The 25,420-nt window shown below is 50.7% G+C and overlaps 5 protein-coding genes and 1 long non-coding RNA gene across 6 annotated transcripts; 4 read left to right on the top strand and 2 right to left on the bottom strand.

The window, feature by feature from the left end:
• The first annotated feature begins 5,226 nt into the window (after positions 1–5,226).
• Positions 5,227–5,617, top strand: LOC100907043 (uncharacterized). Its single transcript, XM_003747374.1, has one exon. It carries the CDS (start codon positions 5,256–5,258, stop codon positions 5,571–5,573), a length of 318 nt encoding a protein of 105 aa, XP_003747422.1. The 5' UTR covers positions 5,227–5,255; the 3' UTR covers positions 5,574–5,617.
• A 959-nt stretch (positions 5,618–6,576) lies between these two features.
• Positions 6,577–6,965, top strand: LOC100906895 (uncharacterized). Its single transcript, XM_003747373.2, has one exon. It carries the CDS (start codon positions 6,600–6,602, stop codon positions 6,918–6,920), a length of 321 nt encoding a protein of 106 aa, XP_003747421.1. The 5' UTR covers positions 6,577–6,599; the 3' UTR covers positions 6,921–6,965.
• A 368-nt stretch (positions 6,966–7,333) lies between these two features.
• Positions 7,334–8,971, bottom strand: LOC100906606 (protein-lysine methyltransferase METTL21D). Its single transcript, XR_145652.3, has 4 exons — positions 8,926–8,971; positions 8,590–8,670; positions 8,024–8,391; positions 7,334–7,904 (listed from the first exon to the last, which is right to left on the bottom strand). It is a non-coding gene; the product is annotated as a protein-lysine methyltransferase METTL21D (long non-coding RNA).
• A 3,258-nt stretch (positions 8,972–12,229) lies between these two features.
• On the top strand, positions 12,230–12,724 carry LOC108864797 (uncharacterized). Its single transcript, XM_018641022.1, has one exon. It carries the CDS (start codon positions 12,230–12,232, stop codon positions 12,722–12,724), a length of 495 nt encoding a protein of 164 aa, XP_018496538.1.
• A 4,813-nt stretch (positions 12,725–17,537) lies between these two features.
• On the top strand, positions 17,538–20,083 carry CSN4 (COP9 signalosome subunit 4). Its single transcript, XM_003747371.2, has 7 exons — positions 17,538–17,930; positions 18,081–18,163; positions 18,303–18,451; positions 18,633–18,925; positions 19,081–19,319; positions 19,449–19,700; positions 19,817–20,083. Exons 1-7 carry the CDS (start codon positions 17,563–17,565, stop codon positions 19,957–19,959), a joined length of 1,527 nt encoding a protein of 508 aa, XP_003747419.2. The 5' UTR covers positions 17,538–17,562; the 3' UTR covers positions 19,960–20,083.
• Positions 20,084–20,344: 261 nt separating this feature from the next.
• Positions 20,345–20,977, bottom strand: LOC114828433 (uncharacterized). The gene has a single exon (XM_029112594.1). The coding sequence runs from the start codon at positions 20,975–20,977 to the stop codon at positions 20,345–20,347; it is 633 nt and encodes a 210-aa protein (XP_028968427.1).
• Positions 20,978–25,420: the final 4,443 nt, after the last annotated feature.

The raw sequence follows: 25,420 nt of genomic DNA, 5'->3' as shown, positions 1-25,420 counted from the left end.
CTGGCCTCTCTACCATGGACCTCTTGTCGAACTCCTGAAAGATGAACCCCGGGATGAGGCGGCAGCTCGATTACTGTATCCGTTCCCCCACTAATTTCAGTACTTGGTTAGCAAAAACTCCAAATCGGTCTCCCTTAACCCGAATGTCCTGAATCCAGTTCGTGTCTACGAAAACAAGACCGACTTGCTGTTTACCAACGTAGTACCGCAATCCGCTTAGCGTGGCTCGATAAGACGTCCGTATGGTCGAAGTTATCACTGGCCTACGACTCGCCGGCTGGGTGGTTCACGATTTCATTTCAAAAAGTATTGATATTCAGTATTGGCTTACCAAGTAGGAGCATCTCTGATCGGGACTGCGGCAGGCAGAATTCCCGACAATTTAGAATCGATCATGAGGCGAAGCTCGACGGATCGTTCGACCAGTTTGGCTTTCTGTTCTCTTTGCCAATATATCAATACGCAAATATCTGCGATTCCCGATTTGGGAGATGGAGAGAGCCGGGGTCCAAGTCTGCGGGGATCAGACTCCCGCTGCGGAGCTTGGGAGCTATTGACCGAGGGGAGCGAAATCCCAACTCCCCTCCAATCCCAATCCCGGTCCTAACAACACGACACTACTCCGTATACAAATTGCTTCTGACTGTGGAAACTTTGAAAAATCCATGAGAGGAGACTCATTGGGATCTGCCACCACGGAACGGACATGCTGACTTGAGGATCTACATGGGATAAAATATGATGTCAACCGCGGAGTGGATTATGGATCCAAGGAATCTTCCGGGCCGTTCTAATGGGGACCACTTTAGGACGGCCAGGTGATCCGAGCGCAGAACCTGGAATCTGAGCGGCTTACACTGGGGGACGGATGGCGACGGAGATCATGAAGTTAGGAGCACACTGCCACCCATTCATGTCCATTCCCTCCTTTCCGTCACCCATCCATGAGATTAAGGGTCGGAGGGAAAGGAGCTTTGCCATAGGAAAAGAAAAGGGGGTCGAACACCCCTTCCATTGCGCACTCCGGCTCACTAAGCTGTGCACTCGGGGTCGCGACTTCGCCGTCGAATGCGGAAACCCTATCCCAGAAGCACTTTCCCAACAGAAATGTCCGATGAGGTTTAAAAAAAGCAAAAAGTTTCACGAGTTTCAGGAATAGGCATGGTGCTCGGGAAACCTTGACTCCAAGCATTTCCAGGCACTTATGGCATTCTGCCCCAAGCTCCAATCTCTAGTGGAGACTGATGACAGATATCATTCCTGCTCTTCGACCACCAAGAAAGTAAGGCATCGATCAACTTTCCTCAATATAGAAATGCGGTTTTCATCAAATTCAATGATGCGGAGGTAGCAAAGCAGAATTATTCCTGCTCTGAAAACATCCCGAAAGCGTAGTTCGCGACAATTGAAAAGTCTCCCCAAAGCAAATCCGCATGTCGAAGAGAGAGCCTTCTTTTCGAGAAGGATTCACCACACAACCGATAAAGGAACGAGGCTAAGAATGAGGGATTTCCGTGAACAGAAGACTTCTCCGGATTTCTGGTCTCGTATGAGCCCTTGTCGGACATCTCTTGGACAGAGAAAACTCGCTCATAAGAGACTTTCCCTGTTGCTCCGGCGGAGACTTCGCTGATTCCCTTGAGTGAATCTCGGCTATCCGTCTAATGGCACGCCCTGTTTTCCGTGGGAGTCTTTCGATCTGGACCGGATCCCGAAGGATGGAGTATGTCAAATCATGACGATTGAGCAGTTTGAAATAATGTACGCCCCGGTCTCGCTCGCGACGACCCTCGCGAAGAAGGTGACGGGACGAAGAGAATTCGATCAGGTCGTGAATAGAAAACGCGTTTGCATTATTATATGCACTTGGCAAGAGTAATTGGATTGTACTTTTCGGATCGCGTGACTTCTGCTGGTCTGACGAAAATAGACTGCACATGATGTCATTCTCTGGATCCGAATCACTCTAGGAGCGGATCTTACTTAGACTTGCAGAAGTCCTTCCGCGGAACTTCAGTCGCATCGAGCGACGTGGCGGATCTCAGGGCTGAACCGAGCGGGTTCTGGTCAGCTTGAGGAGAATGAACAGAACAGAACCAGAAAAATGAACTTGGTAATGGTTGAGGGGTTTTCCTCCCAGGCCGCGACGATGTCCGCAAAGATACACGAGCGCCGATATGTGATGATGATCATGACTAGCATGTCTGTCTATTCGTCGTCAGCCGTCACCGACGTCACTATCGGATTCAGCTCAGAGCCTCACACACAGTTAGATGAGAGTTGGTCTGAGAGATTCCATATGATGCCGCCAAGGTCACTTCTATTTTCGTGTTTCTGGGTCAACTTTCTGTCGCGCCTTAGAACTTTCACTTTTATGAGAAGATAATTCCGTGGTTGCCGGCGGTAGTTGTAGCCGGTGTTCGAGTCGAGGCTCGGAACCGCCGCCAGAAAGACAGCACGGGCTTCATGCGATGTAGAAGGCAAATCGCGTGAACCGAAAGGAATAAGCTCACTTAGCTGCCGGCGTCAAGAGATAAAAATGTTCGCCCGTCATTCTACAGATCAAAGACACGATCATCATAAAAAGTGATAGCGCCGTTTCTGGAACTACATTTTCTACCTTACTGATGAATACGCGATAGGTAGCTCGATGATCAATCGAGCTCTCCGTCAACCGCGACGTAGGATACCCCTTTTTAACGAAGCCGCTACATTCGACGAGCGATGGGTTTGATCTTCCTTACATACCGAGCGGTCGTTTTCGACAAATTGAGCGTGAAGCTACTTCGCCGAGCCGATACAGAATGTTTGCAAATCGCATCTAATACCACGTTCTGCAAACACATAATTGGCCAAAAAAACAGGCTTCCGATATTCAGATGGGTGCATCCCGATCGTAATCTGTTCAATCTCTAAAGAGATTGTGAAATCGTCTTGGGAGGGGATTCCTTGCGTCTCATCTCGCTGATCCGGCGAGCAGCCCGCTTTCCGGGACGTCAGCTATTGTACTGCTCGTCCTTGACCTCCGAGCGTCATGAGAATCGTTCTAGTTGTTGTCCAGAAATGTTCAGAGAACTATTTTCGGACCACTTCTCCGTACGGAAAGCCGGCCGATTGCCTCGATGGACAATTGAAGCAGAAGTTGACATTCCGGAAGAAGGTTATAACTCTGTACCTGCTGTGTGCGAAAACATCTGCTCACTTACGAGCACAGTATTTGTCGTGACGGATGTGGAGCGCCGCCCACGGTAGCAGATGAGTAAAAACTTCCGGAAGACATTCCCTATCTAGTGACGAACTCGCTGAGTCGGGGGCTGCTTTTCGTTTTGAATTGAACTCGTCAAGCTCTTTGAAGTATCAGTCGATGTGTGGGGACTGCAAATCGAGCTCGGAGGTGTATCAAACGAAATTCGCTCGGCAATAGTGAGAATCGGTGGGGAGAGAGAATCGAGAATCTGAAGTGCGGAGACACGACAAAACTATGATATCCGTTTTTTGTAATCATTCAAGCGCGACCCCTTCGGTGTAGAGAGTAATCCAACTATCCGTTCGAAATATGTAGAATTTCATGGCTGCTGGTACGAATATGTGGCGTTGGCGTATAGCAAGCGACGGGATTTCCATCTGGATAGCCTTGGGGGATACCTCTGTTTCTCATTGTCAGTCGGTAGGCCGTGATTCGGAACGCGATACGCTGTAACCTCAGCCGCACGGTTCGCGGCTCGGATCACTCACTGATATCAATCGTATAAAATAAACCAATTTCTGTACCAGGCAAATCTAAACCTACTCTTTTCGGAACCACGCATAACACGCTCTCGCCATCTGGCAGACTTCGTGTGGAACGGCTTGCCGTGACAATGTTAGTCCATGAGCTATGAAACGTACCGGCTATGGGAGATCGAACTCGTGATTACGTGACGAACCAAAAAGTTCGATCTCTAATTCATATACATATTCCTCCCGCTCCCTAAATCCCTAATTTGATATCGTGGATGTCAATGGAACGGAGAGGTCCCAAATAACGTCCTAGAAGTGACTAAGAAGGTCCCTAATGAACGGCGATCTCTTCACAGAATGACTGATTGTCGAATTTTTTTCTGGTTCGAGTGAATCACGGACCGTTCCGATCATGTAATGCTTATGGCCAACGAACAAGTTATCGTCACACAGTTCCATGGCGCATGCACGGTAATTTGCTTTCGGCCTTCGTTCGATGCGAACGGGGACGACCGCGGCCGCACTTTCATTGGAACCGTTCTTAAGCAAACCGGCACCCAGTCAATGTGTGGGATGCTCATTCATGAGGTGATGAGTGAGCGTACTTCATCTTTGCATAAAAATAAATCCCCTTATCGCCGATATGGATAATGATCCTGAAAGTTTGGATGGGGATGTTTTCAATATGAGACTTATTCCAAGCGAGCCTGCCGGCAATATTTCCTCTCGGAATTCATGCAATTTCACCGGTAAGGTCGGTGAGGTTAGTCGTAAGTATCCGATAGGGTTCAGAGTGGTGAGAGCTTAGTCGCATGAGGCAAGTTTCCGAGGAATATCCGGCAAGGCTCAACGATCGAGGAGGCATGTATTTTCGGAATAGGGTTTACACTCGCCTGGGGGCTCGGGGCACTCTGAAGGAGACGGTCATTCCCGCTCGGTGTCGAACTCGAGAGCACCCGTGGGGATCCCCTGATCTCTCCAAGACTTCGTCTGGCAAAATGCTGACCTAGATAAGTCGAACCGGCGCAGTTCATTCACGTTCCCAGTTCATTCACGAAGCACTCGAGGAGCCTTGTCGGATTGCTCGAAGCCATCGCCGTCCCTTGCAAGCGCCTCATGACTCGGAGAGCGCATCAGCCCATGAACTCTTGCGCGCACCTTCGCCTCATCATTTGAGCCCTGTATACCATCGCAGCTCATCCCGGAAACAATCCATGGAGGGAGGATGTTCCACGGAAGTCCCAGCTCCGTTGGTAACATCAGTTCGTGCTCCCTGACGCAATCGTTATCTGATCGATTGGCTCCTGCAGAGTCCAATGGTCGTTGCAAACTCGGAGGCTTCGAATCGGCAGGAAACGTGAAACCCCATCGGGAGGATGTCGCGTCGTCGCTTGAGAATGACGGCGGAGCTCAAGTTCTCAGACCCCCTCCTCGCCATGAGTCGAGCTCCCCTCTCCCCGGCGGCAGACCATAAATGCTGCGCGTGGTTGATAGGCAACCACAGGTTTTGGTTCAATCAAGACGTACAATCAGCTATGAAGGTCATCGTTCTCGTCGCCGCCCTCATTGGAGCCGCTTGTGCCGGAGATCTCCACGGATACGGAGGTGGTCTCAGTCTCGGCCACGGACACGTCTCCCACGCTAGCATCGCCAAGGTGTCGTACGTGAAAACTCCCGTCATCTCGACCACCTACGTGAAACAGCCCGTCGTCTCCTACATCTCTAAACCGGTGAAATCCATCTCGTACGTCTCGAAACCCGTCGTCTCCATCCACAGCGCTCCCATCATCTCCCATAGCTACGGTGGCCACGGTCTCGGACTCGGAGGTTACGGCAGCGGTCACGGATGGTGAAGATTTTGCAACCCGTTTTGTAGAGATTGTAAATAAAAATTCGTCAGGAAACCTATTCGTTTGCGTCGTTTGCCCGGAATCCCCTCAACGACCCGTCGTTGGGACTAGTATAAGTATGCGAAACATGACTCTGCGATTCACGCAAGACTGGTACGCTATGGCTTCGTGGGAGATCTAGGACATCTGTAGCTCGGATCTGTCTTCCGCGCCTCGACATGACGTCCTGTGTATTCGAGACTTCGCTACCCATAGACGCCACGAGCATCACTCATCTTGCTCTAAGCTCCTGATCTGTCCATGGTCTCGTATTTTTCGAAGGGAAAAGTATTGGGATGTGCTATGTACTCGTTTCGTACGCGCTACTTCGAGCAATCGTTCATGGAGCCCGAAGTGTTCGCGGACACAAGCTCCCCAGCTGCTAATCGGGGTGAGAAACCTGTCTAGGAATGAAATGAGGGGAAACGGACTCTGCTCGCTTCGAGAGAGTTCATCGATCCAAGCGCAAGCCTCGAGAGTATGGACAAGAAACGAACTCATCACTCTGTCACATGGGTTCTAAATCCTCATGGTCGACTGCTGATTTAATGATGTACATACACATGTCATAAGTCTTGAGGTAGTCTGGAGCTTTCTAAGTTCGCCAGAACATGCGCAGAAACCGAGCCTTTGGTGCGCTGATTCGAGGAGCTGCGACTTTCTCCCGTGTTTTGAAAGATTTTCGCGTACCCTCGCATCGCAAGATCCCGGTCTAGAATCAGTCGAAGACAACTCGATCGATGAATCAGGGCTATGGAACCGGGATTTCCAGATTGAATCAGAACGGGCGACAAAAAGTGTCAGGACTTTCTCCGATTCCATTCTGTCAATGCTTCTCTCCTGCTCTGATCTCGGCTCGTGGAACCCTGCCTGGGGGTCGGAACTCTCCCAAGACCTTGGCAAACGTCGGTTGCCCTCGCCTGCGAAATCTGAATAAAAAGACAACGTGGGACCCCATAGCAATCACAAGCCAATCGCAAAAGCATCAATATGAAAGTCATCGTTCTTATCGCCGCCTTGATCGGAGCCGCTTGGGCTGGTGATCTCCACGGGTACGGAGGAGGACTCAGTTTTGGTCACGGACACATTTCTCACGCTAGCATCGCCAAGGTGTCTTACGTCAAAACTCCCGTCGTATCCACCACCTACGTGAAACAACCCGTCGTCTCCTACATCTCGAAACCGGTGAAGTCCATCTCGTACGTCTCGAAGCCCGTCGTGTCGGTCCACAGCGCTCCCATCATCTCCCATAGCTACGGTGGCCACGGTGGAAGTCTCGGAGGATACGGAGGTGGTCACGGATGGTGGTGATCGAGAGAAGTAAGATTGTATAACGTGTAAATAAAGATCTGCCATCAGAGCTCGGGAACTCTTTCTCTTCAGAAATAATGACTCTCAGGCGGAAATTCAGGCCCTCGTGATCGTTTTTCTCGGGGCCAGGAAGGACTCGAGACCTCTGAACCACTCCCTTGTGAGCCTGCGAATTCAGTGTCGAGCAGTGCAGCCTCCCTATTCAGCATTAGATCCATTCGGCGGACTGAGTTGATCCACCAGTTGGCGAGTCTGCGAGTCATGAAAGGGACGGTTTCATAGCGCCTTAGTATCGGGCGTCATCCTGGCGATGAGACGGCCATCGGAAGTATACCAGATAGAAGGGTCAGAGCCGCGAGGATGGCGACGAGTCTGATGTCTGGATGCAGAGGAGAACTCATTCTCGGATAATTAAAAAAGACCTATTTATTCTCAAAATCCTCCTTAGAAAATTTTCGGGCCAGAATGCGAGGAAATCACGACGCCGATTTGCTGCGGAGCAATAACAACTTGATATCTTCGCTGCGATACTCCTCATGTTGCTCTTCGTACGGAATTTCCTTCACCTCGAAAGACTCCTTCGCCGATTTGAGAAACTTCTTTAAAGCTGACAGATTCTTCTCGTGTTGGCGAAATTCGAAAGACACAAAAGTACGAGTTTCCGGTCCACTCAGAGCCTTCATTGTCTCCACGAGTGGTTCAATGGCCTCTTCATAATACACGCACTCTGATGCGATGATGATCTTCGGCATCTCTGCCAGTTCGAAGTCTTCAGGGTGATTCCAGTCGAGGGGCATAAATACGCACTCGGCTTTCAGAAGCGCTCTGTTTTGTCGGATATTCTTCTCCACCAACGCTTGAATAGCACACAGGTCTGAGAGCACAACTTTTTTCGCCGGTAGGGTGGCACAGACGAGACCCACGATCCCCGTACCACATCCGAGCTCAACAACAGTGGAGTTTTTCACGAAATCTGCTTTGAATCTGGAAAGAGGAATTTCTGCTTATCGCTGATGTCAAGCTCCGAGCGACGCATAGAGTCCGATGGATCGGGGTTTCATATTTGACAGCACAACGATGCCGGCCCTGCGGGTATAACCTACTTGGCCATGAAGGCTGCCAGAACGAGGGCACCGTCCCAGACGACCCCGCCAACGTCGCTGACCGTTTCCTGGTGGATGACCAGAGGTTCTCGCAGGGAGTCCAACCAGACTTCTCGGGTGAATGTTGAAGAGTCTGACGACATGCTTCCAGCAGCTTATGAGTGCAGGATCCTGTATGCTCAGATGCGAAGGAGCGAATGATCAGCAGGAGCGGAAGGCTAGAAGGGTGTCTCGCCTTTCTTCAAACAGTACCCGACGAAGAAGGCAGCATACACGAAACTGAAGGTGAAAATGAGAGCCGGTATTCCGAAAACGTAGAGTGGACCGGGCACGTAAGCGTGAACCAGGTGGTTGGCATCGAAGAATGGCTGTAAACATCGAATCTTAGAATGGGAATCGAAATATGATACGGAGTTCCAGCGAGCCCGGGCCAGAGTTCGTGAGCGAGGGCGATTCCAAATCTTCGTCGCAGAGTCGTCGCAAAGAGTCCCGTAAGAATTCTCGTCTACGTTTCTGGGAGAAAACGGGAGTTGGAGGGAGATATACATTCTCCTCGAGACACTCACCACAGCGAAGACCAGAAATGAGTAGATGGATAATATCGTCAGTCCAGTCGAAATCAGAGCGCCTCCCCTTACGCGGTCCGACTGGAAACAAGGAAGCTTGTACAGACGTGGAAACCACACCAAATTCTGGATCTAGCACACCTCGAAATGATTGTCGCGCGAACTTCGTTTGATAGAAAACAGAAGTTCCGCATCGCAGATCACCCTCTTCGTAGTCACCTCCTCGCCAGGTTCTCCTGAGGTTTCAGAACCGTCGACCATTTGCTCCCCTCGATATTTATCATTCTATCGCTGATGAATGATTCTAGATAGGGTGAATGATTTCATGAGACTCACCAACATTATCACTGTCTGCGCGCTGTGTTTTCCCCGGGCCCAGGACTCTGTTCATCCATGCACCGACCCTAAACACGCCCCGCTCAGCGCGCGTGTGTCGGCTTCAAGTGGGATCCCCTCGCCGTGACGCGCGATCAGTCTCGGGACTCGGCAGAGCGGATCCGTTCCCTCTAAGCTCGAGCATGGATGCTGTACAACATTTTTGAGAGAGGATCTCGAGCCGCGTGAGGGGGTATCCATCCGGGGAGAGCCATTCCTCTGCGACTCACCTGTGTCACACAGCTGTTCGAAAGATCATCAGCCCATCGATGACGTAGACCCGGCTCCGAGGAATTGCCGATCCCCGCGGCTCGTGATCAATCGCGACCCTTTCCTCTAGATGAGAAGAAGTCTTCAGGCATTGATATTGTCTTTGGAATCAAGATAAGTTGCAGAAATACTCGTACAGAACGTTCATGATAGGAGCTCTATAACAGAGATAGCAGATTTTCACAATCTCAATTCCCGAAGCTCGCTGGTTCACGGTGAGTCGATCAGGACATCCTTTTTCGTTCGAGTTATCGGAACCTCTGAGAAGACAGTTACAACGTCGAGAGTATCGGAGTCTATTTCGAGGGCGTAGAGCAGTGACCAGGTGACACTTGGGTACGTCTCGGGAGAGCCGAAATGTCCGTCAGGCCGGAAGTTGCACCTGGAGTATCTCAAAGAGGGCTCCGTAGGCCGCACCGACGCGGGGTAGACAGGGCTGGCGGGGCGGCCGACACAAGATGGCGAGCCTTCTCTGTCATATGGCCGACGGATTCGGCGTACGTTCGAGAGCGGAAAATCTGCGGACACCTCTACGAGGGAGGTCGTTCCAACCTTCCCGCTGATACCCGTATCTTGAGGCGTTTCATACTTCCCGGAGAGGCAAGTCATATTTGCGCTTCGATCTGAGTCTGGGAGACTTCGGTCCCTTCGCGTCCGCTCGGGGCTCCCTCATTCGAGCCCGACCAGCACCGCACGGACAGAGGAGAATAGGAGTCAGCGGTCAGCGAGTCGCTCGGGTCAAAAGCGTTTCAAAAAAGTGATCTTGCTCAATCCACAAAGCGTCTGGAGTCAGTGCTGAAATCTACGAGATTCGGTCACGTCTCTCCGGAGGAAGTGCGATCGCGCATATGTCCCCGAGATCAAAATATACATTTTTGAGATCATCTGTATGGATATCATCACAGATAGCCGCGTCCTTAATGATGTCATAGTCGTCGACTTGATAGTTTCGTTTGTCATTATTCGTCATGATCTATGAAAGGTTGAGTGGTGACGTTCCAAGAGCCTTCGGGTTCGAGAGCCGATGGGGGACTGGACCGACTTATTCGATGAGTTGTCGAAGGCTAGCCGCCACATACGGGCAAATTAGTTCCAGCATGGAGATTACAGGGCCAGGCGATCAAAGTGCTTTCGCAGGCCTTCTTCTCCCCGGGTTTTCGATGAAGTAAGCTTTTCGGAGTTCCTTGCGCTTTGTTTTTGGAATCTTCGTCGAGCCAGGGAGATGAATCTTGACTCCGGTTCCCGTTGGCGTATCCACGGAAATCGACCGGACCGGCTTTAGATTGTGAAGCATGAAGACCTTTCCAATTTTCACATAGAGCGCTGTTCTTGCATACCGCTGCCAGGTGACCCGTCTTTCCACAATTCCTACATGAGGCCCTACTGCGGTACACTGCGTCAACGTGCCCTAGCCCTAGACGACGACCTTAACAGCAGGTTCTCGGGCCGCCAGCATTCATGACCACGATCACTCTGAAGGATCGAAATCCGAGGAAGACTTCGGATGTTGGAAGTCCGGAGAATCTCAGAAGGACCCGGTGCGAGGGTTTCTCGATCACCGAAGCACCAGCACGAAAGACTTTCTCTCCGCGGACCTCGAGAACCTTTATCTTTCTGTGATTCAAGAATGTCGCTCTCAGAGAAGCCAACATCGACCTGCGAGATACGTTTCCAGTTCCGATCAAGCTCCGGACTCCTGGAGAGTACTGAGTACACGCGCAGCTTATTTATCTCAAGAAGCTGTCTCGGCTCCTGTATCGTGTCAACCCCACACTCGACGCAGCTCTCGCTGACGGGAAGAGTCTGGAGATTCCTCCGCATAGCGCCGGGAGGCTCTCGGGGGAAGGCTCTTCCTGTAGTCGAGTTTTCCTCTACTCATCTCCTCGAGAGGATAACACGGAACACGCCCTTCTCCCCCTCTGATTTCTTCGATGCTCGCCTTCATTCGGTGAATCTTTCTCGTCGTGTTCTTGTTCTTGACTTCAGTCCACTCAGATTCATTCCGCATGTTTTCGGCGACAGTACCGCTAAGCTTTTCTGTCTCGTCCCCCTGAGCGTCATTCCTGAGTTTATTTCTTCCGGGGCCAGAGGCGCAGCATCTTCGTCTTCAATATGAACCTCAAGTGCCGCTCAATCTCGCGCACGAACTTTCCCTACAACGAACCTCTTGTAGAGCGAACCCCTCGTACTCGTACCACGAACCTCGTGTATAGCGAACCTCGCGTGCGACGAACCTAGCGTATAACAAACTTCGGCGTATTTTGCGTGAAACGACTCCGCATACTACGATGGAGTCATCACCACTGTTGGGGCTCTCATTAAGTATCGGAATCGAATTCCGGAGTTTCAACCGAATTTTTGAACTTCATCACTTCTCTAGACAGACGTCGATCTCGATATTCGCAAGTCATCGTATCTGGCGATCTCCATTTTTTTGTTTCATTGCCTTGACCCTTGACCGTGATCGCTGCTAAATTCCGCACGCTGCTAGATCGAGGTGCACGCACTGCGGACGAATGTTCGAGATATGTCGATGTCAACGACTTCACTGAACGAGAGCCGCGACGAGGATGGTTCATGCCTCAGACCGATTTTCAGCTGTGTAAGATTGACGCAATTGACAGGGGTCGCAGTCGCTTCTCGCGCTTTGCCGCCTCTCTCTGTGCCTGCAAGGCACGTATCATGATTTCCCATCACTCTCGGCTTCTTCACGAGTTCCCAGTGTCCTTGAACTCGAAAGACCCGAAAGATCTACCTAGTACCCAACTCTCAGTGGAACGACGGAGCTCACTTTGTGTGGTCAAGTTTGTTGCGAGTGGCGAGCCTCTGCAATCTCCTGTGCGTATCCTTGCAGGGTCGACTTCAGCTCGAAAATGAAACCCACAGGAGTCTCCTCCTCGTCTCGTTGCAGTATTGGAAGGGAAAGCAGGACAAGCTCAGGACCACCGAGAGGAGTCGACGGGCTTTTAGGCGGGGCCAGGTAAACAGCCCAGACATGGAAGCTGAAGTTGAAGGATGGCTGCTCGCAAAAAGAGCGAAAAACAGAGCCGTGATGATCAGAGACATTCAGGGGAAGGCTCTCAGAGTTGTGCGTGAATTCGGCGACATGAGCTCTAAGGCTTCCAATGAATGGGCCCGTAGGTTCTTGAAACGCAACGAATTTATTAGCGTGAGGAGGCCAACGAGTGTGGGCCAACCAGTTGCCGAGGAACACCTCGGAAAGATCGAGTCGCATCGGAGATTCTACTCCGAAACGAGCGATATCGATCTGTCGAACATCGGTAATTTCGTAGAGGTACCTGTACTTTCCGATATAGTCTACGGACGAAGTGTCGCACCGAAAGGCTCAGACAGTGCGGAAATAGACACTACCGGTAATGTCAAAAACACCATCTCTATAGTTTTGTGCGTCACGGCCGTCGGCGATGAACTGCCTTCAATGCCCATGTTCAAAAAGAAGCTGATCCCCGGAGAAGATATTTCACTTTGAGTCGTGGTCAAGGCGAACCAGAAGGGCTGGACGAACAAATCAGTCATGATTGAATGACTGAACGAAGTTTGGGGAGGACGACGTTTCGAACCCAGGCCCGAGCAAATCATTGCCAATTATGGACTTCGTCCCCTGTCACTTGACGGAGCGAGTTCGAACCGAATTTGAAAGGCATTCCAAGATTGCTGTCATTCCAGGGGGTCGAACTAAATTCTGCCAGCCCCTGGACATGAGCGTGAACAAGGCTCCCGAAGTCAACCTGATAAAATTGTGGGAAGAATGGATGTCGTCGGGAGATAATGCACCCTATTAGAAAACAGAACCTCTGAGGACAATGAGCTACGCAAATATCGCCGTAGTCGTCGACGAGGCTTTCGGAGCGGTGGTGGACGATTTCATGAGGGGGCTCACTCCATATGCTCAAGTGTCTCCTACGACGGACGAGCGAGCAGATCAAATATCAGACCGAAGTGATTTCGAAGACCACGATAGCGACCCGTACAAGGCATTCCTGATGACGAGGTGGGGATTAGGCATATGAAACGAGAAAATCCATCTCTACGTGCCCGAAAATCAGATTCTCAGGACATCGCTGGTTTTCTGTTCTCACTTGAAGAAGAATGCAACGGAGGCACACTCCCTGCTTGAAGAAGCGTTCGGTGATCATGCGCTTAGCGAACCTCTTTACTACAAGTGGTGTGAGACGTTTGCGGAGGGAAACTTCAATGTCAAGAACGAACCACGAGGGACGACCCTCAGAAGAGTACCGGGGTCAAGAGTCGCGAGTTCTTCTCGATCAGAACGACACTCAAATTCGTTGTGACCTCGCTAGGACTACTTGAGACTTGATCGTAGAACGATTTCCAAGAGACTCAACGAAATGGGGAAGATCACCAGACTGTGATAAACCGCTGCATACGTCGTGTCGCTTACCGTCGTGACACCGAACGAAACCTCATTGACGTTCCCTCCGTCTCCCAATAGCACCAAGTCGCCAACGACCGAGTGTTCAGGCGCATCCTCGCCATTCGACCATCCCTTCTTCGCCCTCTCGGAGGGGCTAAAAACATTGTCGTGGACCATGCACTCGCATGGCGCCTGGCCCGACGTGCCCGCGACGCTCCCGAACTCCAAGCCCTTATACTATGTTTCGACCGACCCTGAATTTGTCGTATCAAATAAAGGAATCAAGGAATCGAATCTCAACGCTTGGCAGACGGGTGCCACACGAAGTCTATGAGCGACAGAAAGAGAGGCGATTTACAGTCTGTCGGGATCTGCTTTCGAGATTCGAAATTGAGTCGTTTTGACGTAGGACTGCGTCCTAGGTCGCGGAGATATAGGGGCACTACCCAAGGTGAACAAATGCACCGGAAGTAGTGAAACGGATATAGTAACCACTCGCCCTCCCAATCAATCAGGAATCAGGAGCGCCTACTTGAACGAGATTCACAGGCCGTCACTGCCGTTGGTCTATCCGCTTAGAGCAACGGGTCTGAGAGAGCGGCTCTACGTACTAAGAAACACTTACACTCCGGAATTCTTGTGCCGTAGAGCGAATTCCCGCTTGACAATCACGACGCGGGCCCAACAGCGATCTTCTGGATTCTACAATATATCTGACACTGGCCGATGTCTTCTGTCATCAAATAGAGTCTCTGACTGACAATGAGTCAGGGACCAAACATCGCTAAAAATGACTAATGGACGAATGAACTCCGCGCTCCCATCGCTGTTGTGGTATTGGCGACAAAACTATCACTAGGTATGATTACACGTAGTCCGAATAAATTACGCTCGAATCACGCGCATCAACCGATCTACTAACCGATTTTGCTTGGTTTCGATGAATAAGAAACCCTGACGTAGTCGTACGTGTCCCCTTCTTCAGTCGGAACTGAACAGGCGGGGCGCCTGTATTTTTTGGTATCGTATCATTACTACTGATGAAAGATGGATATACTACGACAATCCTGGACGCAAAAAATCGTGGGTAAGCCCCGGACAACCAGCAGAAAAGTCAGTAAGGAGGAATCGATTCGGAAAGAAGACTGCTTTGTGTGTGGTGAGATCAAAGAGGAGTGACGCATCATCAGGTACTAGAATCCCGTGGAACTGTTTAAGCTGCCCGGTACAAAAGACAGTTAATCGATTTGAACCGTGCAATCAAAGAAAAACGACCAAATCGGGATCAAATTCGGAAGCGCATTGTATTGCTGCACGACAACGCTCATGTCACACATCGAAACCGACCCGGGAAACTTTGTGCGCTCTGAAATTGGAAGTCTTGTCACACCCTGCCTTTTCTCCGTATTAAGCACCCTCGGAATACCATCTTTTCGTATCGATGAGCCAACCCTTGAATAATCAGCGTTCCTCCAATTTTGAAGAGGTGGAAAAAATGGGTGGTCGAATGGTTCGACTCGAAAGATGAAGCCTTTTGTCACAAGGGCATCCACAATCCGCCAGGAAGGTGGTCGGAGTGTGTATCCAATCAAGAAGCCTACATCGAATAGATTGCAAGTTCTAGTTCGGGAAAAAAATTCACCTGAAAAATTTCCTCGTTCCATATGCAGTGCATATTATGCACACCCCTGGTAGACTCCTTTGAAAAAATACCTGATCCATAAAACTCTCTGACCTCTGGGCGACCTTTTTTTCGAATCTCTTATGCTTGACATGATGAAGAGCATTATCCGGATGGGAATGAGTGCTTTTGAACGAAGTATTGAGAAGCGTATATGGATACAAAGTGCCTCATAGGCGAGGTTCTTCATGCACGAGGTTCCCTTACGCGGGGTTCGCTATACACGAGGTTCGCTATACGCGGGGTTCGTTATAGGCAATGTGGGGTTACGCATGAGACTCGAGCCTAAAGTCCCGCGTATAAGGGACCTTTCATTCCCGAAAATACCGCTTCGTATAAGGGACTTTCCGCAAAAGGAACCTCGCGTATAGGGGACTTTTGGTAGAAGGTACTTCCCGAACAAGCACTTTCTCGTATAAGGGACTCCCCGCATGAGGACTTCTCATATAGGGGCTTTCCGCATAAGAAGTCGGAAAAGGTCGAGAGGATTCTTCCATGAAGGACCTTGATCCGAAAATATCGCGGAGGTCTGAGCACGTGACTTGGAACGAATGCGAACGTGCATGTGATGAACGATATACGCTTCCCAAAATGCTCTAGAGAGAGCTCTGTGGCGGTATGAATCCGTCGTATTTTATTCGAATTATTCCGTAGGAACGAACGAGGAATTGCTTGGATCAGAAAACTGCGTTGATTGAGGGGGTTAGCCGAGGAATTGAATCGTTTCATTGGAGAGCACTCTGAAAGATAACTCGAGTTGTCCGACGACACTCCGATACTGACTCATGACAGTGACTTGATTAGCTAGAGGAAGCAGCCTTCGGTCAGGTCGGCTGACTGTTGGTCGACCGTCCGAACCGGTCGACCGTCCTAACCGGTCGACATGAGCGAAGAGCCGCAAAATGTATTAGAACCGCTAATTCGATTGAGGTCAGTCTTGGTATGAGACCAAGCAGCAACGAATTGGAAAATGGACGAAAAGTCTCTCCTGAAACAGATGACAAAGACTCCTCCCTCCGTTGAGGAGCTCCGGAGCATTGGTTCCTCAGGACTTCGACGCTTCTCCGCGCTAAGCACGAGGGGCGCTTCCTGCTCCTTTTTTCAGCAATCAGTGCAGCCAAGTGTACTACCGACGAGCTAGGGAGCGATAAGTTAGATCCGAACTTCGTAAATTCTCCAAATATAGATCCTAAGCGTGGAATATATCCCCCTCCACCGGAGTCTCACGCTGAACAGCAGCGAAAACACAGAATCCACCAGATCCGAACATCTCTCTCCGACTCTTCGAATGCGGCCGCAGCGGAGGCGGGGGAGGACAAGGGACTTCCTGATTTCGGGAGTTGGTGCCGGGAGGCTGGACGCTTGTGTCGGTGAGCCGTCCCAAGTCCAAGTGGAGACAAAAAAGGGGCTCCCGACGACGACAAACCATACGCCGTCAGCTTTCAATTGCTTCAAATGGGTGAAATTTAGTTTCGTGAACTTCATTGAAACTCCCAGCTCGTCTCGTCGATAGAGGTGATTACGCAGTGGTCTCTTGAACAAAAAGACGGCGGTTCCGGCCAGTTCAGCGGATAGAGGGCAAGCCGAGCTGCGCAAGGGAGGACGCGAAGGAAATTTCAGACAGCAGGGGAGGTTCGAGACTTCATCTTGTACTCTTGGATTCGTGTAGCCTCAGGGGATATCGCTCGAGACTGCAACCACGACATCGAATCGCCCCCATCTCCCGTGGCCGCCGTCCAAACAGGTTACATCCGCCTCCAGCTTACGCGGACACAAGGCCAAGAGGCTGCCCTACTCTGTCATCCTCACCGCGATCAGCTCCGAAGTTAGTCTCATGGATTGAGCGCTCGAAGGAATCCCGTAAGATGGAAATCCGCCCTCCACCTTGGGTACCTTCACCCTCCGCTGACTGAGAAGGTGGGCGATTATGAATATCCCAGCAGGGGTTCCAATCGTATTGACGAGATACTGGAGCCTGTCAAGCTTCAGTCGCCGGCATCGGCATATCAAGACGAGAATGAGCTCTGCCACGAGGGTTTGGCGTGCCGGCCTGGAATAAGAAGCAAGATCTCGAAGAAGTCCTAATCAATGTTAATTGCCGCTCCGCGCTGCCGCTGCCTAACCACATGACCTGACGCCTCGAAGTACTAGTTGCGATGGAGAAGGCGGCCACCTCTATTGATCCATTATCACGATCGTCGAGAATCTGGGCTTTTGCGATCCCGCTTGTGCGGTCGAAGTCACTCCAACGATGCGAAAGAATCCCTCCGCCCGGCAACTTGGAGCAATTTCTCGCGCCGGCCACGGCTGTCGTCCAGGCCGGTCGCGGCTGTGGCGGGTGGCGGCTGCCTCTCTCCCTCACCCTAAAATTCGTCTGCGCACTCCCGTACACAATCACAGACTTCTAGCGCTTCGCGTGTGCGGTGTCTCAGAGCTTCTGTCATCCCGAATTTCAGAAGTTGAGGTTCTCCGGTGCCTTGTCATCCGACTGGGAACCTTCCGTTTCGGGAGCGCTCCTTCTTCATTATACCAAGCGCAGAAGAAGATGTCGGACTCTTTCAGAAGTTTCCTCAGTTCTCTGCAATTGGGTTCGCGTTCGCCGAAAGAACAAGCTGACCGGTGAGTGAAGATCTTCCAGAACCTTTGCGAATCCGGTCCGACAGTCAGAGACATGGGTAGAACCTATAGAGATAACGATGAGATTTCGGAGGCACGCACCAATCTGATGAAGTCGCACTCATTGTCTTTCGTCTCTTGAATCCTCCACAGGTATCGAGAAGTCCTCGATAGTATTCTGGCTATTCCAGATGAGACCGAGAGATGCGAGCGGCTCAAAGTTTTCGTTGAGTCCGGTAAGTTCCGAATGTCTTGATGAGCCTTTCGGAGAGAACTCGATTTCTTGGCCCGGTTCCCCGAAATTCCGACCGAAGAGGTTGTAGGGGGGAGCAGCTCAAGGAGCAATTCCTAATCGAATCCTCGACTCACCCGCAGTTGTCAACGAGAATGTGTCCCTTGTCATCTCCCGTCAGCTCCTGAGCGACGTTGCAAGTCATGTCCAGCAGATGGGACATGGTCAGAAATCGAAAGATTTCTGTCTATTTACCTTGGACAAATTGCAAACGAGGATAATCTCTTTCCAGGTCAGTATGTTTTGTGTTATCAATTATCATCAAAGATCTAGTTGTTTGGTCGCTCCTCCCCACGTATCCGATATCCCTCCGTTTTCGCTCGATTTTCTTATCTTCGCTTGGACTGAACCTGCCTATGAAGATGGCACGCCGAGGAAACCGCGAAGCTAATGGTCCTTCGACTCTTCCACAGGAGCAGGACATTGCCGTCAGACATCATCTGGCTGATATATACGAGCATGAGAGTCAATGGCAAGAAGCTGCATCCGTTTTGAGTGAGATCCCTCTCGACAACGGTCAGAGACAGTATGCTAAGGATTACAAAGTCACAACTTACCTGAGAATTTCTCGGCTATATCTGGAATGCGGCGAGGTCTCAAAGGCTGAAACTTTTCTGAACCGAGCGTCGCTGCTCCATCCTGAGAGTAACGATGACAACATGGTATTGTACAAGATCTGCCATGCAAGAATCCTGGACTACAAAAGGTGGGTGATCAGGAACTCCGAAATCCCCGAAGAGACTCCACTAAGGGAGAGCTAATTCGCTGCATTCGATCGCCCTATTTTCCTCTCATCCACATTCCCCGTCGAATTCGAGGGCTCTACCCAATGAGAAACTTTTCCTCCTATTTTATATTCAGGAAATTCATGGAAGCCGCGCAGAAGTACAGTGAAATCTCCTACTGTCCACTGGTCTCGCAGAAGGAGCAAATGTCCGCTTTGAAAAACGCTCTCATTTGCACGACGCTGGCCTCGGCGGGGCAGATACGTTCGCGGATGCTCGCATCGCTATTCAAGGATGAACGTTCGCAGAAATTACCGAGTTTCAATATTTTGGAGAAAATGTACCTCGATCGAATAATCAGACGGAGTGAGCTCGGTGAGACAACAATTTCTGATTTGCCGCAGCCGATCTTGCGAGGCTCTGTGTAATTTAGCGACGATTCGTCATTGGAATGCGAGGGAAGCTATAGGGGGAGATTTTCAAATCGAATTTCCTCGCTTCCAGATGAGTTCGCGCAGCTCCTTCAGCCCCATCAGAAAGGGATCAAAGATGGGGGTGCCCCTTTCCTCGAGAGCGCTATTGTCGAACACAATCTCTTGTCGGCTTCGAAGCTCTACAATAACATCACCTTCCTCGAGCTCGGGGCCCTACTCGAAATCGATCCCGAAAACGCAGAGAAATGCGCGAGTCAAATGATCACCGAGGGAAGATTGCGAGGCTTCATCGATCAGATAGATGGCATGGTGCAGTTCGAAGGTACGATTCCAGTTTCGGGCATTCCGAATCAGAGGACGAGGCGAATACGATGCCCTGGATCGCGTCTGTGGTCTCTGGATATCGCCGAGGTTGAATAACTCCTCTCTTCTCCCTAGATTCGGCGCCGCTGCCCCAATGGAACTCGAGGATCGGCCAGCTGTGCAGCCAAGTGAACACAGTTTTGGAAAATATCGCGACGGTTCACCCAGAATGGTTAGCCCATGTCAATTCCGAAAAAGAGGAACCGATGGTCTCTTAATGCTCAGTTTGAATCAGGCGCGCCCTGGTCCGGCTGCGGAAGTTGATCTATTCAGGTATCTGATGACTGTTAATATCGGATGGAACGAATACAGGATGCAGCAGAGTAGGGAACAGCAGTTCCTCGTGTACAATGTTGGAAGCATCGAATGAAGAAATTAAATTTCCGTGGTGAAATGACCTGGTGTCGACTGAATTCAAGCTCAGAGTCCTAACGATAGCCCTCGTTCATCTACCGATTCGGGCAGATGGTCTACATCATGACGGTGGGGGAAGGGGGAAAAATGCGGCTTGCGGATAAGTTCTGCTACTCGGATGCGATCCTTTAGAATTGGCGAGAGATCTGAGAAATCGTTCGTCCCGCTGGGGACATACGGCGAAGAATTTCAAACGTCGAGGTGTTGAGATTCCCCTGCTTTCCATGCCGAGACTGGAGTGACTCTCATCGGATTCGACTGCTGAGGGGTGGCCCAGAGAGTTTTATTTAGGAACCATTTAGAACTCAGTTTTTTTTTCACCGGAAGATCCTTAAGATTTTCCCAGACCATGTCGACTTTCTTGTGCATTATCTTGAGCTCCATCTGGTAGAGCTCCTCGACAGCAGCGTCAATGGCTAATTTGGTGCTCCAGTTCTCATTTACGATTGCCAGAGCTGAATCCTGCAAAGCTTTGATATCCGCGTCGGCTGTCTCCTCGACTTTACTTTCGCCATCCCAGTCCTGAAGGTTCTCGATGTAGTCACCGACGAACCTCCCGATCGAGTTCTTGGTGCGAAGCTTCTTCACACGCTTGTCGACCTTTGCTTGACGTGCACCGATATCTTCGTAGAGATTCAGAATCTCGGTCTGGAGCTCGAAGATGTACTCCTCTTCTTTGCAGAGGTCGTGCAGTTTTTTCTCGTCGACTACGTGGTTGGAAAGGTCACGTTGCTGATCCGCATGTATTTGTTTCAGCATGTTCTTCTCGAACTCGCTAAACTTGTTCCTCTTCCTGTTGAAAGGCGGCATGAAGTCCGTCATCGTACCTGTTGACAGCGCTTGTCCACGGAAGGAGCCTCACGAATCCCTGCTTCGTTGTTCAGGTGAATGATCGACAACGCGGCCGGGAGGCGGATGTGCCAGAATCGGAATTCGTTCTCAACGGAGATATCGAATTCGGAGTTCGAAATGGAAAATCCCTCAATTTGATTGTGGACTAAATTATCATCAAGGGAGGGGGAAGAAAAATAATGGAGTTCCATCTGAACCATATCTGGGAGATCCGGGGAGGAGCTGTCGCGGCATCTCTCAGCTTCTCACCTAACCCTAATTACATTTTTCGAACATCTCAACAACGTGCATCGACTCTGAGCACCTAACCTTCCAGAGGGGCGGGTGACTTTCGATCGAGCTCCTTCTACCGCGAGACCTTTTTCTGATCCGAACGTGCGAGCTGTACCGAGTTCTAGGGACTTATCCAGAGATCGGCTAGCCCAGCAGCCTGTCTCAAAACACGCGTCACCGGGAGACGTCCGTCGCTCCGCTCAAGCGGGAGTTGTCATTAGAGGCGGACGTTCCTGTCGAAGTTCACATCAGGGATTTAGCCGGATGTTCCATGAAGTTCCGCGTATGGGCTCCCGGCAAAGGTTTTGTGGGTATCACGGTTACCGTCAGAGCCGCCCCGGATCCAGGATTAGCAGCCTAGGACTCGACGTCTGGAGCTTTGAATGCTCGAGGATGTCCCGATAAAAAAAATGGAAAACCCACATGGATTACGGACAGATATCCGCGGAGGATTCTTTTCGAAGTCTCGAAACCACGCTCCTTCACATGACAATGGCGAGACATACAATCTTCGGTGGGCGGGGGCCTCTCTCCTTCCGTGGAGAATACGACGGGAATTTCTCCCTGGTGCCGATTGGAGACTCTTGGCATCACTACAGGCACGGTTTCAAATGCTTTCGTAAGAAACGTCGAGAGACTCGCGCCTTCCCTCGTATGATATTGTCGCAGAGCTGTGATCCGATGCTATCGCAACGCGCAATCAGACACCATGGAAACTTCTCGCTCGCGGTGTGAGTCCCGGCTAATGAAAAGCGTGCGGTGAGGAATCTGGATAGTCTTCAGAAACTTGACTAAGTTTGGCGAGGAACAATCAAAAGTCGAAAGGCTGGAGCGCGTGAGAACGTGACTGTGTTGCCGAGTCTCTCAGGCTCGCGTTCTGTACTTTTCATTCTGGCATCGGCTGCGCCGGCCTTGTCGCCGGGCGATGTTCCAACTTTCCACTTCTCTAATTCAAGCGTTGTCGCTTCAGAGCTTCTGAAGTCAAAGTACGGAACAACTTATGTGGACACGCTTAATTTTCAATTTTCGCTCGACGCTTTTAATTTGTTCGCTCCGCATGAGAATAGCTTATTGTGGTCGTTTTCGCGATTTCCCACTGCTCACTCTGGCGTCGCAATGTTAAAAACATTTCAACTGGATGGGAGCTCCGGGAACGACTCCCGTTTTTCTGACACGGCAGCGGTCAATGGATCTAATGGAGTTTTGTTCTTGCCCAAAGATGTCTGCTTCGTTTCCAAAGAAGTTTTGAGCAATCTTGCTCGAATTCGGCGATCAGAGATGGAGCGAGCGAGTTCTCACCACCGCAACGTCATTCCCATCGCCCTGTCCGATGTTCTTCTAGAGCTATCGGGCATGTTTTCAGGGACCAGGTGTTCAATTCCATCCTCAATCTCATCCTCGTTAGCTGGCTCACGAAGTTGGAGTCAGAGAGATGTACACGAAGAGCGGAGTTCGGATCCGGAGGTGTCGGGGAACGGTCCCAATCGAATGTTTGTATTTACTCGAGTCGAAGACTTCGAAAAGGCGATAACATCTCCACCCCTTGATCCGTGCTCGGAGTCATCAGCGGCAGAGCCTCCCCTCCGTTGTTGTTGACTGCAAAGTCCTTTGGCGGGGCAAATCTCGGCAATTTAAAAATTCGCTGAAGATATGTCCTTCAGTTGGACCCGCCCATCCCATCCACTTGCGCTGTTTGCTCGTCCCGTCGAAATGTGGCCACAACATTCGAACGAAGAGAGAAGCAAACCGACACGAAGACGGACTCACACGGACCGCTGCGAGGTATGAGGAGAAGCCTCGAAACACGCTGTAAAGGCAATACGCTTGTTTGTTCGATAGTTCACACAAGCGACATACAGAGTCGTACTCATAAATATAAACAAAATCCCGCCTTCGTCCGAATGGACTCTGGCACGCGATTCTGACTCGAGCGAGCGAGCGGACGAACGAACGAGCGGACGGCCAGATGAACAATCCATACCGCCGTTGCTTGGCCTGAGCGAGAGCGTGACTTCATCAGCAACAAACCGGGTTCGAACTCCGACGGCCGGACATTTGCATGGGACGAAATACGAGAGTCCGTCCGGCGCTCCGGGAGACAGTTCCTCGTCCGGACAATTGTCGTTTTCGTCATCGTAATTCATATTCACCGTCCGAGTCCCGTTCGGAGAGCAGTGCGCCACTGCCGCAGTCGTCGAACTCTAATTTCATTTGCGATACTTCGTCGAGTTGAGGATTGATTAAAGTTTCGACGCAAGTGAGCAAGCGAGGAGCGAGCGAACGCGAGCACTTGTCCAAGTAAAAATGAACAACGCTTCTCCTAAGAAGCTTTAATGAAACAGAGCCACCATGGACGAGCGCCCGACCGACCGACCGTCAGCTACTTGTACAACTTTAAAACATCAACCAGCCAACCGACCTACCATCCGACCGACCAACCAAGAAGCTGAGCGAAGGCTCCGAAGAACAAGCGACAGTCAGAGCAACCCTAAAGAGAAGAAGTTTAATTCATCACAAACTTCAATTTTTGACATAATGACCTCTCGGCCGAACAAGCGTGCGAGCGAGCGAGACAGACAGAGAAAACCTCGTCCGCGTGGATGTTAGCCTTTGTGGCTCAGACACCGAGAACAAATGACGTTGTAGCTTTGCTAGGCGAGCAGTCAAAAAACTCAAACCTCCTTTGCCCATGTGTGAGTAGCTGTGAGTGGCGAACGGTAAATGATTGAAACTCATGAGAGAGAGAGAGGTCCTCATCAGGGCTGCCCCATTGCTTTCTGCTCTATTCATCTTTGGCCAAATAATAATTTGAATTGAAACTTTTTCCATTGATGCATCCGTTCCATCCTCGAGATTGACGGAACCCCTTCCTCGAGGCCCGATGCCGATCCGACTCCGCTCCGACGGAAGTTTTCGGTTTCGTGAGCGTCTGATTTAAGACTATTTACTTATGCGAAACTCGTGCTTTCCACGGTTCTATCATCGCATCCAGCTAAATCCATGGATTCACTGGCATCGAGGATTTCGATACCTATTGGGGATAGCTTCCGGGGAATGACCTTCCGCCCATAGATAGAAATGTATGACCGTGGATGTCTAGGTGCATTTTTCGAAGTTTTCGAGCTTCAAAATCCTCCGAGAAATTCCTCAATGGTGTTTTCAGATTTATTGTCCTGACCGCCTTCTCCTAGCAGCCGTCCTGTTCCTCACCGAAACCACCCAAATACAAATCATTCGGATAGAAACAGACGAATGAATGAAGGAGGAGGCGACAAGCCGCGGATCTGTCTAATGTCTCAGCTTCTGAGTGTCTCCAAGTGCGCGTAGGCGTCCGCTCCACGATCATGACGGTGTCGGTGAATCGGTCCGTCTGGCCTTTTCCATTGGTGCGTCGCTCGATATTTTTACCCGGAGCGGGAGCCAACGATGAGAGGGCCCGAACGAGTCGGAAAGCTCCGAGTGCTTCTCTATTCGTGCTGTGCTAATGGATCGGCAGTCTGCTCGCTCGCTCGCTCGCTCCCTCAATCGCTCACTTGCAGCAAAGCAGAGCTCGTCTGACTGCGGCTGACATAGAGCACGTTCTCTGCTCGTAATGCACGATAGATGCAGCAAAGGTAATTGACAACAATCATTAGAAACTACAGTTCGACTCTTCTTGCTCCGAGTCACTTGCTGTCTCAGGCTGTAATGGTGTACGCCGAAGTCATGGCGAACCCTCTACGAAAACAAGATCTCCGAACTTCAGACTCCAGGACATCGGTACTGGGGACTTCCAGTTCAATTCCGTCGCTTCAGGAGGGAATTGAGAGGGGCCGATCGTATCCTGCGGCTTGTGAATTCGAGGAAACGCGTACAGGACTGAAAAATTACTGAAGAAAACGTAGTCATCGGCTCAGTTCCAGCGCGGGCCGGAAATAGACCAGCCGCGGGCGTGAACTCCACGGTTTCCCGTCTCCCTCTTCGACCTCTGCGTGGAATGACTGCTCCTGCCACATATTCCCTTGCTTAGTTAGACCAGGTCAATCTGCGCTCGCTATCGTGCCTGCAGTAAACGCGTCATCGGCATTCTGTTCGAAAACTGATATACGAGCGGATTCTCTGCGACTGTATTGTAAAAAAAAAGAAGCGATGGCACGAGTC

Source organism: Galendromus occidentalis, unplaced genomic scaffold, assembly GCF_000255335.2.
Source record: "Galendromus occidentalis unplaced genomic scaffold, Mocc_1.1 scf7180000077517, whole genome shotgun sequence".
Taxonomy (NCBI): Eukaryota; Metazoa; Arthropoda; class Arachnida; order Mesostigmata; family Phytoseiidae; genus Galendromus; species Galendromus occidentalis.
This window is presented reverse-complemented; position numbering and strand designations above follow the sequence as displayed.

Coding starts and splice junctions, on each gene's coding strand:
- LOC100907043 (XM_003747374.1), top strand. CDS start 5,256: ATGAAGGTCATCGTTCTCGTCGCCGCCCTCATTGGAGCCGCTTGTGCC.
- LOC100906895 (XM_003747373.2), top strand. CDS start 6,600: ATGAAAGTCATCGTTCTTATCGCCGCCTTGATCGGAGCCGCTTGGGCT.
- LOC108864797 (XM_018641022.1), top strand. CDS start 12,230: ATGGAAGCTGAAGTTGAAGGATGGCTGCTCGCAAAAAGAGCGAAAAAC.
- CSN4 (XM_003747371.2), top strand. CDS start 17,563: ATGCGAAAGAATCCCTCCGCCCGGCAACTTGGAGCAATTTCTCGCGCC. Junction 18,452..18,632: donor CGAGGATAATCTCTTTCCAG/GTCAGTATGTTT, acceptor ACTCTTCCACAG/GAGCAGGACATTGCCGTCAG. Junction 19,320..19,448: donor AATCAGACGGAGTGAGCTCG/GTGAGACAACAA, acceptor CCTCGCTTCCAG/ATGAGTTCGCGCAGCTCCTT.
- LOC114828433 (XM_029112594.1), bottom strand. CDS start 20,977: ATGACGGACTTCATGCCGCCTTTCAACAGGAAGAGGAACAAGTTTAGC.